The sequence below is a fragment of the Hemitrygon akajei genome, chromosome 3 (genome assembly GCF_048418815.1).
Source record: "Hemitrygon akajei chromosome 3, sHemAka1.3, whole genome shotgun sequence".
In the NCBI taxonomy this organism is placed as follows: domain Eukaryota; kingdom Metazoa; phylum Chordata; class Chondrichthyes; order Myliobatiformes; family Dasyatidae; genus Hemitrygon; species Hemitrygon akajei.
Window position 1 is genome coordinate 163,284,437 of NC_133126.1, and position 16,929 is coordinate 163,301,365.

The 16,929-nt window shown below is 42.0% G+C and overlaps 1 protein-coding gene across 2 annotated transcripts in view; it reads left to right on the forward strand.

The window, feature by feature from the left end:
* The first annotated feature begins 10,178 nt into the window (after positions 1-10,178).
* Positions 10,179-16,929, forward strand: part of clcn2c (chloride channel 2c) — a 510,268-nt gene continuing 503,517 nt past the window's right edge. For both annotated transcript variants that reach the window (XM_073041207.1, XM_073041210.1), the window contains exon 1: positions 10,179-10,295. In XM_073041207.1, coding sequence (XP_072897308.1) covers positions 10,245-10,295 — 51 coding nt within the window. In that variant the 5' untranslated portion in view covers positions 10,179-10,244. The remainder of the gene's footprint in view (positions 10,296-16,929) is intronic.

Consider the following 16,929-nt stretch of genomic DNA (forward strand, 5'->3'; position numbering starts at 1 on the left):
GACATTTCTTTAAGTTTGAGAAATGTTTTGAAACAGCTTAATATTAAAGTTACCTATTTGGTGAGAACAGTTTGCTGCTTAAGGGCTATGAAATAGTATCTGGCTTTTCCAAACTAGAGCAGCCTCATGGCCCAACACATCGAGAGGGGAAATATTCATTAACCACTGGAATCTGCATGGCTGCATTGATAGCTAAAACCATAAGTTATTTGCATTAGGGAGTGCTTTGTGATGGCCAGCATTTCCACTTGGAGTCATCAGCTGTCACTGTTTGTAACTCAGCCCATCCCAGTCTTCCGCCTGAATTTGGCCAAATACAGAAGTCTGGCACATCTGATCTCCTGCTCTGCTGTGGTGCTTATTATCAGATCTTGTGGCGGGACCATTGCACATTAGAGGGAAGAGCCAGATCCACTTAACATTTGGCACCTTAACTTTATGGCAGAGAGATCTTGTGTACAAGTGGTAATCCCATCATTTGAATGACATTGCCAACTCTGGAAAAGGGAGGCTATATTTTTTGACTCTGCCCATTTTAACAGTACAGAACCAAAAAAGATCATATATATATATATATATATATATATATGTGTGTGTGTGTATATATATATATATATATATACACACAACACCATAATCATGAACTCTGGTTTGGATCATGTATTCTTAGGAATTCCTGGTTTTATCTCCATCACCGATTTGTAAACAGGGAACAGCTTTAACTTCAGCCACAAGGCATCTGAATAAACAAGGCTCTGCAGTTTCAACTCAATAAATGAATAACTTACATTAATAAAATATTTGAAGCTTGACTAAACTTCACTGTTGTTCTTGTGCCGAAATAAATAGGCAGAAGGGAAGGTGAAGTGGGGAGGGGGTCAAATTGACTCCAAGATAACACACTTGATAATGGAATACAGGCCTTTCCTTTGGACTTCAGCAGTAATGGCAGCTACCACTGAAAAACCTCTCAAACTGTGACATGAAATTTGCTTATTGACAGGAAAAAATGTCAATTTTATTTATTAAAATTTTCTTTCTTTATTTTTTTCTTACTTTCTCTATCTATCTACATATTTATTTGTATTTATTTTGCATTTGCACAGATTGTCTTCTTTGCCGCATTGGTAGTGTGTCAGTCATTAGATAGATAGATAGATAGATAGATAGATACTTTATTCATCCCCATGGGGAAATTCAACATTTTTTCCAATGTCCCATACACTTGTTGTAGCAAAAACTCATTACATACAATACTTAACTCAGTAATAATATGATATGCATCTAAATCACTAACTCAAAAAGCATTAATAATAGCTTTAAAAAAAGTTCTTAAGTCCTGGCAGTTGAATTGTAAAGCCTAATGGCATTGGGGAGTATTGACCTCTTCATCCTGTCTGAGGAGCATTGCATCGACAGTAACCTGTCGCTGAAACTGCTTCTCTGTCTCTGGATGGTGCTATGTAGAGGATGTTCAGGGTTTTCCATAATTGACCGTAGCCTACTCAGCGCCCTTCGCTCAGCTACCGATGTTAAACTCTCCAGTACTTTGCCCACGACAGAGCCCGCCTTCCTTATCAGCTTATTAAGACGTGAGGCATCCTTCTTCTTAATGCTTCCTCCCCAACACGCCACCACAAAGAAGAGGGCGCTCTCAACAACTGACCTATAGAACATCTTCAGCATCTCACTGCAGACATTGAATGACGCCAACCTTCTAAGGAAGTACAGTCGACTCTGTGCCTTCCTGCACAAGGCATCTGTGTTGGCAGTCCAGTCTAGCTTCTCGTCCAACTGTACTCCCAGATACTTGTAGGTCTTAACCTGCTCCACACATTCTCCATTAATGATCACTGGCTCCATATGAGGCCTAGATCTCCTAAAGTCCACCACCATTTCCTTGGTCTTGGTGACATTATGTGCAGATTTTCATTGATTCTATTGGATTTCTTTGTTCTAATGTGAATGCCTGCAAGAAAATGAATCTCATAGTACAGTATATAAGATATATGAGACAGTATATGTCTGATAATAAATTGATCTTGAAATTTGAACTTTGAATGCTTCAAAGTTAATTACCATTCCTAGTGATGACCCTTGAGTGCCAGGTAGCTATTCCACACTATGGTGATTCTCAGTTACTCACTCTCACCTAAATCCCAACAATAGTGCCATTGTTAATAATAATAAAGCTTCACAGCATATTAAAATATTCAAACATGTGTATCACAACTTTAATAATTAGGTTTTGTCTAAATTTGCCCATTGTATTCAAATGAAATCAAGCAATTGATCAGAAAGCACAAGAGAAAGAGATTCTACACAGCAACTTGACAAAGAATTGCCCAGGTAAGCAATGTTCTGAGTGGAAGATTAAGGATGACATTCAGAATCTTTGTTGTGTCAGGGTACACTTAGCAGCCAGTATTCTCACTTCTGGATCAGATCTGGATTGGTTTAATCTTCCCAGATGCTTTAGCATTTCTAAGAATTAACAGAAATGATAGTGCTGTGTTGTATAATCTACTAGAAATAGCCCCTGCTTCTCTCTTTGCCAGTAATTTTAAAATATCATTTATTATTTGAAAAAGAACAAATGAGATACAGGCAAGACCTTACCCACATTTTTACCACCAACTAACACAATTAAAATGCATTGATTATTTTTATAACACGTTGCTAGGTGTGGGAGTTACTATAAGATCATTACACTTTACAAAATAAACAAAAAAGGCCTTATGAACTCTGGCCTTCATACACAAAAGAATGAAGTGCATAGAATTAATATCACAGCTTTTTAAAGTCCTGGTTAGATTATACTTGGATAATTCTCTGAGTAGATTCAGATCCACACTCTGGAAAGAATATATTGATCTTTGAGAAAGTGCACCAAAGCTTTACTTGAATAACAGCTACATACTAAGGGCTGAATTACAAAAGAAGATTACACTATTCTCTGGAATTTAGAAGTTTAATCATGAACATTTTAAATGTACAAAACAGGAAGAGAAATTGTTAAATATTTAGAGGATCTATCTCTATTAATTGAAGTTTGCAGTGCTACATTTGGGGTTAGGTTTATTAAGAAGGAAGTTAGAAACTATTTCAAGTTCAAAGTGCAATTTATTATCTGAGTACATACATGTCACCATATGCATCACTGAGATTCTTTTTCCTGTGGGCAAACTCAGCAACTTGAAACTGGTCAGAAACTTGAGACAGTGCAGCAGTTCAAATACTTGGGGGTAATCATCAGTGATGAAGGATCAAGACCAGAGGTCCTGGCAAGAACCACACGGACAATGACTGCGCTATCCCAACTCAAGACAATATGGAGGGACAGCAACATCACCATGAAGTACAAGATCAGACTCCTGCGTGCATTGCTATTCTCCATCTTCCTGTACACATGCGAGACATGGACCCTCACAGCGGAGCTACAGAGGAAGATACAGGGTTTGGAAATGAGATGCTATCGCAACATCTTGGGCATCTCATACTTGGACCACATCACAAACGAGTAGGTCCGTAAGGCACATTGGTCCTCATGAAGACCTTCTCACAATGGTGAAGAAAAGGAAGCTGAGATGGTACGGCCATGTGACAAGATCCAGTGGCCTTGCAAAGACCGTTCTACAAGGAACTGTGGAGGGGAAAAGAAGGAGAGGCAGACAGAGGAAAAGATGGACAGACAACATTAAAGAATGGACAGGGAAAACATTTACAGTGACCCAGGCCTGGCACACAACCGTGACAGATGGAACAGACTGGTGCAAAGCTTGGCATGACGGTGCCCCGATGACTCCACCAGGAGTGAAGGGCGCAAGAAGAAGATACTCAGCGAATCTATAGAATAGCAATTGTAAACAGGATCAATGAAAGAGCAAGAGCATAGGAGGCAATAAACTGTGTAAATGCAAATATAAGTAAATAGCAATAAATAATGAGAGCATGAAAGAACAAGAGTCCTTAAAGGGAGATCATTGGTGGTAGGAATATCTCAATAGATAAGTTTAGTTATCCTCTTTTGTTCAAAAGCCTGATGTTTGAGGGGTAGTAACTGTTCTTGAACCTGGTGGTGTGGTTCCTTAGACATTTGTACTTTCTACCTAATGGCAGCAGCGAGAAAAGAGCATGACCTGGGTGGTGAGGATCTTTGACGATGAATGCTGCTTTCCTACGACAGTGTTTCATGTTGATGTGCTCAGTGTTTTGGAGAGCTGATGATGTACTGAGCCGAATTTGCTCCCTTTTACCGGATTTTCCATTCAAAGACATTGGTCTTCCCATAACAGGCTGTAATACAGCCAGTCAGCACACTTTCCACTACACATCTATAGAAGTTTGTCAAGGTCTGTGATGTCATGCAGAATCTCCACAGACTCCTAAGGAATTAGAGGTGCTGTCGTGCTTTCTTTGCAATTACATTTATACGATGGGTTGAGGACAGGTCCTCTGAGATAGTGATACCCAGGAATTTGAAGAGAATGGTATAAATTTGGAATTCTCTGGCAACTTGTTTTCCCACACTAGATCAATTATATATTAAATCTGATATTAATAGATTTATGTAAACCAAAATTATTAAGGAGTACAGGGTAAGGAAGTCGGTCATGCATAGTCAAACAAGAGGAGTGGCTTTAAGCTATTGACTGCCCTACTTAGATTCCTATGCACTGGCTAAAATGTTGCCTCAAAGTAGAGAAGCTCTAAAATAGTTAATTATCTGTGAACACACACAAATTGCTGGTGGAACGCAGCAGGCCAGGCAGCATCTATAGGAGAAGCACTGTTGATGTTTCGGGCTGAGACCCTTCGTCTGGACTAACTGAAAGGAAAGATAGTAAGAGATTTGAAAGTAGGAGGGGAGGGGGAAATGCGAAATGATAGGAGAAGACCGGAGGGGGTGGGATGAAGCTAAGAGCTGGAAAGGTGATTGGCGAAAGTGATACAGAGCTGGAGAAGGGAAAGGATCATGGGACGGGAGGCCTCGGGAGAAAGCAAGGGGGAGGGGAGCACCAGAGGGAGATGGAGAACAGCAGAGTGATGGGCAGAGAGAGAAAAAAAACAAACAACTAAATGTGTCAGGGATGGGGTAAGAAGGGGAGGAGGGGCATTAACAGAAGTTAGAGAAGTCAACGTTCATGCCATCAGGTTGGAGGCTACCCAGCCGGTATACAAGGTGTTGTTCCTCCAACCTGAGTGTGGATTCATCTTGACAGTAGAGGAGGCCATGGATAGACATATCAGAATGGGAATGGGACATGGAATTAAAATGTGTGGCCACTGGGAGATCCTGCTTTCTTTGGCAGACCGAGCGTAGGTGTTCACCAAAACGGTCTCCCAGTCTGTGTCGGGTCTCACCAATATATAAAAGGCCACACCAGGAGCACCAGACGCAGTATACCACACCAGCCGACTCACAGGTGAAGTGTCGCCTCACCTGGAAGGACTGTGAAATGTCTTGAAGTGTACGGGCAACATACTAGGACCTGCATTGATACTTGCAACTTCCTTTCTAAATTAACCTACATTGCAATGGTTGTCATGACCACAATTTAGAAGTTGTCAATTATTAATTGAATAGAACTCCCATATTATCCATCTCTCTCATATTTCATGTTTGTGTATGGTTTCTAGGATTAGATGTTAGTTAGTAGGTACTTTTAAAAGCTTGATTACTGGGTGAACACTTTTATACTGGTCCAAGGTCCTATTTCCCTGAATTCCTATCCAAGATTCAGATGAAACATGGTGACTGTTCCACATCACCCCTGACATTAAGTAGCACTCTAATGCTGCTTGTGAAAATCATATATAGAGAGAGAGAGAGAGAGAGAGAGAGAGAGAGAGAGAGAGAGAGAGAGAGAGAGAGCGAGCGAGAGAGCTTTGAGTTTGATGTTTACAGTGTTATTGGAGGTGCCTGTGCAAACCTGACATGGCATTGACATTGATAGTTCACACATTGTAGGCTCTATTGGTGTATTGAATAGACAATAGACAAAAGGTGCAGAAGTAGACCATTCGGCCCCTCGAGCCTGCACCGCCATTTTGAGATCATGGCTGATTATCTACTATCAATACTCGGTTCCTGCCTTGTCCCCATATCCCTTGATTCCCCCATCCATGAATGTTCTGACAAACCTCAGCAATCATGTAGATATGATTTCTGTAGCCAGCTCTTAGTACAAGTGTTTCCCTCCCAGCTACAGAGGAGTGTTGCTACAGGATTCTACGTGGATGAAAGGGCATAGGAGTGTCCTTTTGGCGGAGAGCGATGCTGAAGAATACTACTTTCCAGAAACATGCTTTTTGAGTCTCCACTTTGGGGAAAGTGCAAGCTCTACTTTCTTACCTGGTGCAAAGGAAAGGAAACTAGCTGGAGCCTCGTGTTTGGGCTCCTCCCGAGCATACCAGGGACCGCAAATTATCCCACGTGGCCAAGTTCAATGGCAGCAGCCTGGATTCAGCCTGAGAATGCCCGTGACCCTAAACTCATGGAAAAGCAGTTACAGGAAATACAAGCTGCCTTTGAGGTCACTGTAGGTTACAAATCTCAGTGTGGATGGAATAACAGTTTTGAGTGTCGACCCTTCGAGCAGCATCAGAGTTAGAAAAAAAGTTGATTTGTAAGTAAATTAAAAAACACTGCTTTTCAAACCAACTCAACACTTCACTGCTGGCCAATCTCATGTGTTGCATCAGAGTTGTGGAAATTTGACACTGGAAATATGCTAAGGAGGCAAATTTCCTGCATTTTCTGCTACAGGTTAAAATTTTCAACGGCAAAGCATTATTTTCTTTCAAGTTACACGAACACGTTTCTAGCCTAGTTTATCTGTTGTGAACCAGGTTATGTTTACAACTGCTTTGTATTTAAGCAACCTCAATTTACTTTTATTCGACAGAATGGACTCACGATGCCTGATAGCACAAACTGTGAACGTCTCCTTCTGTGTCATAGTTGTGCGGAGATTTTATAATTAGTTATTGCTCTCCTTTTCTTCCAGCTCTACTGTCAATTTCTTTGTTATACTGTTGCATTAAAACATAACCTCAAGCGCCATTATTTTAACTTCCCTTTACTCTTAGCTGGACTGGTTCTATCTACAGATCATGCTTATTTAAATTATCCAAAGTTGCTGCTGTTTACTGCATTGTAATTGAAATATCAATAGTCTAAGGAAGTTACATTCTTATTCCATTTTGATGCTATCGCGATTGTGAAACTTGGTTACGTTCCTTAAATTTGCCAACACCAAGGAACACTCACTCCTTCTAACTGGAGAGATGACTACACATATTGCTCATTGTGTAGTGCACGGTCAAGAGAAACTTAAAATTGGCACAAACCCATTTGGTGTCATCAGAGTTCATTAGATAACAGACCTATTACACCTTATCTGCAAAGCACAACTAAAGTTTATTAAAAATAACACTAAGTTACAAATCACCACCATTAGTTTTATTAGGTTGCAACATTTAACTTACAACTCCTCATTAACTCTTGAACCTGGAGCAAGTCAATCAGCAATAGATCTGAATCTTAAGCATACTGTAATCATGAAACTATGCTGAGTTGTGTAAAAGCTTCAGCAGAATGGGAATTGATGAGACGGAATGTGATTGGGAATCGGTTGGAGGACGTGGTTGAAACTGATAATCAGTCTCTTTCCCAATAACTGACCCCACTCCACTCTCGGAGAGAAAAAAATAGAGTGATATCACTGAACTTAAAACAGGTTCACATTTAACAGGTTCTTAAGCTTGCAACTCAGCATATTAAAAACAAGCTGTATATTAAGGCACTTAATTGATTTTTTCTGTGGAATACAACCCAAGTATCAGAAATGTAAATGTTAGTGGCACTTCACCCTCAAATATACTATTAACAGCCTGAGGTACTTTGACTGACCATTCAGAACAGCTTGTGATTTCTTCCAGGTTCCTGCCAGGGCAAAAAGGTAGACTGACTTTCCAAGGTATTTTCAACGCACGTGGGTTTGAGGGTTTTCTGTTCAAGGGGGGAAAAGCTGCACCAAATTGGGGAAGTACCCACTTTACACCTGCTTGATTTTGCTCTCCATTGATTTTAGGCAGCCAGCTTCCACAGGGCAAGACTGGATTCAGAATTCCTCCAGTGGAACCAAAATCTTACAATTATTCATGGCTACAAACCTTGGCAGAGGCGATAGACTGATTTGGGTGCAGGGTGACATGGCAGCAGAAGGCCTGGGCAATTTTCTCCTCTTAGACCATAGAATCTATAGCACATTACAGGCCCTTCGGCCCACAATGTTGTGCTGACCATGTAACCTACTCTAGAAATTGCCTAAAACGATGCCCCCTCATGTTAACCATTTCAGCCCTGAGAAAAAGCCTCTATCAACACGATCAATGCCTCTCATCATCTTATACACCTCTATCAGGTCACCTCTCATCCTCCATTGCACCAAGGAGAAAAAGCCGAGTTCACTCAACCTATTTTCATAAGGTACGCTCTCCAGTCCAGGCAACATCCTTGTAAATTTCCTCCGCACTCTCCCTATACTATCCACATCCTTCCTGCAGTGAGGTGACCAGAACTGAACACAGGGCTCCAACTGGGTTCTAATTAAGGTCTTATATAGCTGTAACATTACTTCATGGCTCTTGAACTCAATTCCACGGTTGATGAAGGCCAACACACCATACACCTTCTTAACAACATTGTCAACCGCACAACCTTGATTAGCAACTCACCCAAACCAGACAGGCAGTGGGGGGAGGGGGGGAGTGGGGTTGATGGTGCAGGCTTGAAGGGATTAGCTGGAGGTCAAAAGTCTGGTTTTGTTGGTCATATGATAGTTCATGGGGGAGGCTTCAGAGATACAAAAAGAAACGGAAGGGCTGATTTTCTTTAAAGAAAGCAGAAAGACCAGAGCAGCTTTCCAGCACAGGCCACAGTTTCATACCCTGTCAGTGGTCTTTGCTGTCTACTTAGGTGAACAGGTTTAGATTGAGCCTTGTGGGTTCAATGTGGATAGTTGGTGGGCGAGTCACTTGGAATTTCTCATTCCCAGTCTTTACCAGCTGGTTAAGAGTTAAAATCAGTTACCAATACAATGAGAAACTGGAATCCACTTCTGTCCAAGGGTTTCTGCCATTTCTTTGCCAAAGTTAACATTGGCCAGTGAGAAGGGCTCCTGACCAAAAGCAAAATTACCTGTTATCTGGGACATCTTTTGAACAATTCTAACAACCCACCCCCAGTACTCATGGCAGAGGTTAACTGAGCAAAAATAAAATAATCTGCTGGAGGGGCTGGGTAGGTCAGGCAACATCTGTCAAAGGAAATGCACAGTCAATACGTCCAGTTGAGACTCTTCGTCTGATCGATTTTTTCCCGTTTTCTCAGTTAAATTGAGGGTTTATATATACTTCGACCTAATTGCTGATCAGAATTTCCTTTCAGCACAAATGGGGCGAAGGCCATTCGGTATCTGAATTCTGCTGTTTTTGGCTTGTGCTCAGTAAACGAACTGCATAATAAATGAACAGTGCTTCTCCTCATAGATGCTGCCTGGCCTGCTGTGTTCCACCAGCATTTTGTGTGTGTTGCTTAACTGACGGCCTTGTTAACGTAATAAGAATTTCATCAAATTGTGAGGCATAGATATCAGATATTAATTTAAAAAATAACTATTCAACGACTTCCTAAGATTTCACCAGTAATGAACAAAAACACAACAAAAGCACGGTTTGTCTGGAGAGAGAGGAAGCAAACAAGCCGGTGAGGGAGAATGCCAGGGGGTGTACAGTACTATTTCGATAGATCACAGACTAAAATGCTACTATTTAACGTCTCGCACGTCGGTTGCACTACAAAGACATTTACACCGTGAAAATATGCCGCATCTATCTCCAACACATCCTGCAGCGCTGGCGACAAATATCCGGAACTCCTCTCCCAACCAATGTGCTCCGCATTGTTAACCAACACGGGCCACGGGTGAGGAAGGGGGATTCCGAGTCGCCGGCTGACTGCATCCAGCCGCCGATCCGGGGCGCTCGGGGACGCAGCGCGTTGACAGAGGGCAGCGGAGGAGGAGAAGGTGCCCCCGCTTCAGCGCCGCGGCGGGGCGGGGCGAAGTGGCGACTGACAGGGAGCGCTCACCCCCTCTGGTGCTGCTGGCAAGTGGTGCGCTCCGCGGCTCACATTGCCACAGTCGCGGGTCGCTCAGCGCTGCCCGGCAGCTGCAGACATGGCCGGAGCCGAGGCAACCCGGGGGGCGCTCCACTATGAACAAACTTTGGTACGAACTTTATTTTGTTATTAACCATTCTGTTACCGTTGGGCTAGCGTGGCTCCGCATTTGACTGAGTGACTAGCGCCGGCTCAGTTTTGTACGTCCCTGTCGGCTTAGTCTTACACGGTCGGCTGTCCGATCTTCCCCAGTGCAGCCGGAGTTTTGCTGCAGCAAGCGTGTGTTCACGGTGTAGTTGGAGCATCAATTGAACGCTGCCAGATATGAACACCGTTCTAGGTGCATGGACCACGCGTGTTCTTTCCAGCTAAAAGCTGGCCTTGTTAATTTGTCAAGAGTAGTACGGCAAACACACACTAGAAATTTTAATTTAGGATGGAGTGGAATAACGTCTTGGTAACAAGGCAGAGGTAAATCGCGCCATTCGCAAAGACACATCCAGCGTTTTTAAGTTATTATCTGGGCAATAATTTCACGATCAGAAGTAATGAAGTGAAGCTTTAAAACAGTGCTTTCCTTTTAGAATTTTTAAGATTGTGCTCTAAAGGCCTCACCCAATGCCAGTAATTGCTGGGATCAATTGTTAATAAATCCTCTGAGCAACTATTTTGATTGCACATTCTCAGACTTGAGCTGAGAACTTTCCCCAGCGTTTTGTATCGTCTGGCAAATCTCAAAAATTGAAAGGGATTGTCATTTGATAAAGGAAAACAGCTATCTGGGAAGGATGTGCACAAATTATAGACTAGGAAATGTGAAAGAATGTAGGTTTAGCATTGCGTTTCCCAATTGAAGTATCCTCAAATTTAGTCTTGGCACTTTATCTTTGGGTGTAACATAAATTTAAAGTGCAGTTTGTGCCAGTGATATTTGCTGGATGGTATGGGTTGTAAGGACAGGTTCCATATGGTGACTGTGCTGCTGTGCTTGCCACCTGTCCAAGGTTGGCATGTTTTTGTCCCAATGGGTTTTTGATAATTCACCTGTTTACAGGGGGAATGTTGCAAACCCATCTTCAGGAGTATGTGATGGCTCTGCCGTTATGTCCAGGAAGGACTGGTGCTCAGCTAAGAATGGTGACCAGTTTATGGCCATCTTCCCCTTTATCTATCACCGCAAAGGCTAACTTGCAGGTGTTTCCAACTTTTTTAATGCCATGAACCAATAGTTTTAATCGAGGGGTTTGTGGACCCAGGTTGGGAACCCCTGGAAGGAAGTTAGGTGTGTGTAAGCACTACTGACTGCAGGTTCCCTTCTAAGTCTTGTGTGTTGCTACTAAGGAATTAAAAGCTGCCTTCAACTGTTTTAGAGGATGTTGAGGACTTAATTTTTGTGGGTGGGGGGAGGTTAAGTCTGCAAAGCGTTCGTTTTGAGTGAGCAATGCCGGCTGTTCCTCCTTTGCTGTAATTTATAGGCATGGATGATCAGATACCTGCATTTATGCTTTCCAATTACTATATTATCTCACTGCTTTATTATCATTGCTGAATTCACCTCCTGGAGCTCATTATGATGGGGAGGCTTTTTGCAGAAGGACTGCACACCACATTCCTTGGCTACTGGTGTTAGTGATTCCTGCTTCCAAAAATGACTGAGGGAAATAAACTTTTATAAGACTTCCCTCAATCCTGCTGCTATTAGTAAATGACCAAACTGTAATCCACAGTCAAAGATTTAGTGTTAGTAGGCCTGCTACACAAGTAAGCACTGGGAAGGCCTTTCTCCTTTGTCCCTAAATTGAGCTGCATCCCCCCAGCAATAGACTCTATCTCTGTGCCTTGCAACTGCCTGAAATGAGGTGTTTGCCTATTTCTTTCACCTGACTCTGACTGTGCTTCAGTTTATTTGCTGGTGGTTCTTTATCCTTTTTGTTTAACTTTTAAAACCTAAACACAATGCACTCTTAACCAGACTGCACCTTATCTCTAAGAATGAGATTATACTAGGTGCTGATGTCTGTCCTCTCAATTCCAGCAGGTCCTGGAGTTGTAGTGTCATACAGCACAGAATGGGTCATTCACCCCACTGTGTCTTCTGCACGTCCTCTGGACATCTGGCTAATCAGTGCGTTGTCAATTATTCTCATCTTTGTTTTCCAGTCACTCCGTGGCACATACGTGTGTCTGTGTGTGAGTATGTGTGCGTGTGTGTGTTTCATTCTCTTTTCCAGCTCTTACAAATTGTTGGATATCTGTACTCTCAGCCATCCCTGAACTCTTCCACTGACTATAGCTATGGCCAATATTTCTAATGTTTGATTTTGTTTCTTAAGTCTCTACTGCCTCTGCTTTTTAGTTAACTTTCAAGCACACATTGTTGTTGAAGATGAGGCTTCCTCTTTCTGGGCATTCCAAAGTTCTCTTTCAGTGGCCCTAATATCTCCTCGTCTTGCAGTCCCAAATTTTGTTTGAAACCACTCCTCTGCAGCATCCATGATGTTTCACTACGGAAAATTTCCATTAAAGCATAAGATCGATTTCAAATATTAGGACAAGAAGTTTATTTTTGGTTCCCTGTGTACTGCTTGTAGGAATACTAGCCTCCTCATGCAGGCCAAAACATTTCTCTTGAGTCTTTGAGTTCCAGATTTTCAGTTCACTTTCTTAGCTTTAGTTTGTCATTCTCCTGTGGTTCTCTTGCCATTCCTGCCATTCTCTTGTTGGTCTGTCCAACAATATCACTCATTAGCATTTGCCATGTTTCATTATTGTTTCATCTTCATTTAATATATCCTGTGTGATAGGGATTTTCCCTGTACCTTTAAGACTTTACAACTTGTCCAGTCATCGGAAAACTCATGTTTTAATTTTGTTATTGTTGGTGACTGTTGTGGGGGAAAAATACAGCAGAGTTCAAGACCCTATTTTTTCCTGAGTTATCATAGACCATAAGATACGGCTGATTTATTGTCCCTCTTAACCCAGTTCTTCTGCCTTTTCCCTGTAACCTTGGATGCCCTAACTAAATAAGAACCGGTCAATCTTCGCTTTAAATATACTCAACGGCTTGGTCTCCACAGCCGAATGTGGCAATGAGTTCCACAGATTCAGCACCTTCTGGCTAAAGAATTCCTTAGCATCTCGGTTCTAAATGGATGTCCCTCTATTCTGATGCTGTATCCTCTGGTCCTAGACTCACCCACAATGGGGATCATCCTCTCCAAATTTATTCAATCTAGGCCTCTCAGTATTCGATAGGTTTCAGGGAGATCCCTCCTCGGAGCAACATCTATGGAAGAAAGTGCAATTGACTTTTCAGGCCAAGACCCTGAAGGGCCTGCCGAAGGGTCTCGGCCTGGACCATCGATTATACTTTCCTCCATAGAAGCTGCCTGGCCTACTGAGTTCCTCCAGCATTTTGTGTGTGTTGCTTCTTTTAGACTTCATTTTAGGGATGCATCTATCCTGCACCTTCTGAGACTCCAGCCACTGCTGTTATGCCGCCATCACTGTTAGTGTCCCTTCCAGTCAACTTTTGCCAGGACCTCTCTTATGCCTCTGTCATTCCCTTTACTCCATCGTAATACATCTGACTTCATCTTCTCTCTCTCAAACTGCAGGATGAATTCTATCATATTATGGTCACTGGCTCCTAAGGTTTCCTTCACCTTGAGCTCCCTAATCAAAACTGGTTCATTACACAACTTAATCCAGAATTGCCTTTCTCCCAGTAAACTCCACCACAAGCTGCTCTAAAAACCCATTTTGTCGGCTTTTGACAAGATCACTCTCTTGGGATCCAGCACCAACCTGATTTTCCCAAGCTAGCTGTATATTGAAATCCCCAATGGCTATTGTGGCATTGACCTTATTAACTGCCTTTTCTACTTTCTGTTGAAATTTATATCCCACATTTTGACTCCTGTTTGGGGGTTAGTACATAGCTCCCACGAGAGTCTTTTTACCCCTTGCATTGCTTATCTCTACCCACAAAGATTCTACATCTTCTCTTCCTATGTCACCTCATTATTTGTATTTGGATTTTTTTGCCAACAGAGCAATGCTACCCACTCTGCCTACCTGCCTGTCTTTTCAATACAAGGTGTATCCTTGGATGTCACGCACCCAACTCTGATCTTCTTCAGCCAAGGCTCAGTAATGCTAACAACGTCATACCTGCCAGTCTCTAACTGGACTACAAGATCATCTACCTTACTTTGTATACACCTTCAGTCCTGTATTCATCGTCCTTTTCAATTTTGCCTCCTTGTTACACTTCAACTCATCCCATTAACTGCAATTTTGCCCTGTCACCTGCCCGTCCTTTCTCACAGTCTCACTAATCACTACGTCGACTTGGGTACTAACTGCCCCATCCTTGTCCCTTTCATTCCGGTTCCCATCCCCTGATCACTTCTTTCCAGCAAGGACTGAGACCGAATGGGTACTTTCTATTTCCTTCCCCAAACATTTGTCATAATGTACTTCTGGCTGGGTATCAGCAGAATGATATTTGTATTATTATAACGTTAGTTAATCCAGGGTTTTCTTTGGAACTCTTTAAAATGGGATCCTCTGTTTGTTTAGACACTGGATGTGCATCCTATTCAGCTATTGGCCTTTGTCACCAAACCACAATGTCCTTCAATGTTTAAATGCTTGCTTCTTCTTGAGAAATACTCAGAAGCTTGCATCTTATAAACCATTTGAGCAGTGAATGTTGTGGTCACTGTATTTGTACCGAGTGCTGCTTTCTGATCTGAATGAACTTGTTATGAATGGAAAATAGTGTCTCAAAGGTGGGGAAGAGGCCTAGGAGGTAACAGTTGGTTGTTTTTGGAGCAACGATAAGACACAATGATGAGTACTATATAAATCTGAGCACTACATTTCCTTGAGGAATATACAGTGGATCTGGTTAATTGGGACACATTGAGATCGGTACATTTTGGTCCAATGTAAGCAGCAGCTGCCCCTATTAGTTGAAGTTTCATGGAAATAATTAATAAGTTCTTAAAAAAGACTAACTTCCATTTGTGAGTAACAATTTATGTATTTAAATGAAATAATGAACTAATTAGAAACCTTCCAATTCTACTACACTGCTATAAGTCTGTGTATTAGTTCCTAATTCCTATCAATGGAGAAATTCATCCAGTGTATGCTGCCGTGTTCTTTTGATTGACTGTGAATGAACAAAATCAGCACAGACACCTTCATACTGCTTTCATAGAATACTTTCAAAAGTTGCATCCTTCAAATCTTCATTTTCATTGAAACATTCAACATGATTGTTGTTGCCTTCAAATTCTTCAAGGTTCGTAACTTGTTGAAGTAGTGAAATTGAATTTTTCATTTTTACTCCTGGCTTTTTCTGGCATTTCTATGCCTCAGCGCTGGAAAACAGTTCAGAATTGTCTTACAGCTTGTTTCTCACCCCCTATCAGTGACAAAAATCACTGCTTTTTGAAGACAAACAGACACAATTGATGCTATTTAAAAACTATTTGCTCTAAGCATGGTGCAGTGTTTAATAGTCTCACAACTGCACACAACTGGTTCTAGTTAGAAACAGTTCAGCAACAACCTCCTGTCCCAGTTAGCGGCATGGTGCCCCAAATAAACAAAGGGAATCTTGACTATTTTCTCAATTGGCTTTTGTTCTTTAAAAGTTGTCCTAAATGAGCGGCTGCCCTGATTTACCCTTGGTCCAATTAACTGGAATCCACTGTATTATTATTGCCAGAGTTGTAATGCAGACAGCCCAGAAATGAATGTGAGCCTAGTGTGTTAGATGGGAAACCGGAGAAGGTAATCCAGTGAATGGTTTAAAATGGTTTGTTAGTTTAGCTTCTGTTATTTTTGAATGGCTTCCTAATCTTTACACTTAGTGAAGGCTATGGAACATAATTCATCCTAGTTTGAGGTTTGGACCAGCGGATAAAGTGAGAGAAAGGGACTGACCACAGAGAGCAAGCATTGACCTGATTGGCTGAATGGGACCTTTCTTTACTGTAATGATTGCAGTATCTTAAAATAGCCCACTTCCATTTCTGTTAAAATAATTTATTATGATCTTGCCACAGCCTGTCCTGAACCATTGTTCAGGCCTTTGTTAACTGTAGACCTGACTCTTTGGTGCAATTCCTTGTTCTACTCTTCATGGTTGAAATTGTTTGAAAGTCTGTAGCCCATTTCCAAACTTGGTCCAGGTCGTGTTTCTCCCCGTCACCTATGGCTCCTGTTTTTGCTCCTGATTAGAACATAGAACATAGAAATCTGCAGCACATTACAGGCCTTTTGGCCCACAGTGTTGTGCCAACCACTAGAAACTGCCTAGAATTTCACTACTGCATAGCCCTCTATTTTTCTAAGCTCCATGTATCTAACTAAGAGTCTCTTAAAAGACTCTTTTGTATCTGCCTCTACCACATTGGTTGGCAGTGCATTCCACACACTCACCACTCTCTGTGTGGAAAAACTTAGCTCTGACATCTCCCCCCTCCCCCCCCCCACCACCACTGTGCCCTCTCGTGTTAGCCATTTCAACCCTGGGAAAAGGCCTCTGGCTATCCACACGATCAATGTCTCACATCATCTTACATACCTGTTATGGTCACCTCTCATCCTCCATCACTCCAAAGAGAAAAGACCGAGTTCACTTAACCTTTTTTCATAAGGCATGCTCCCCAATCCAGGCAACATCCTTGTAAATCTCCTCTGCACTCTCATAGAATCTACAT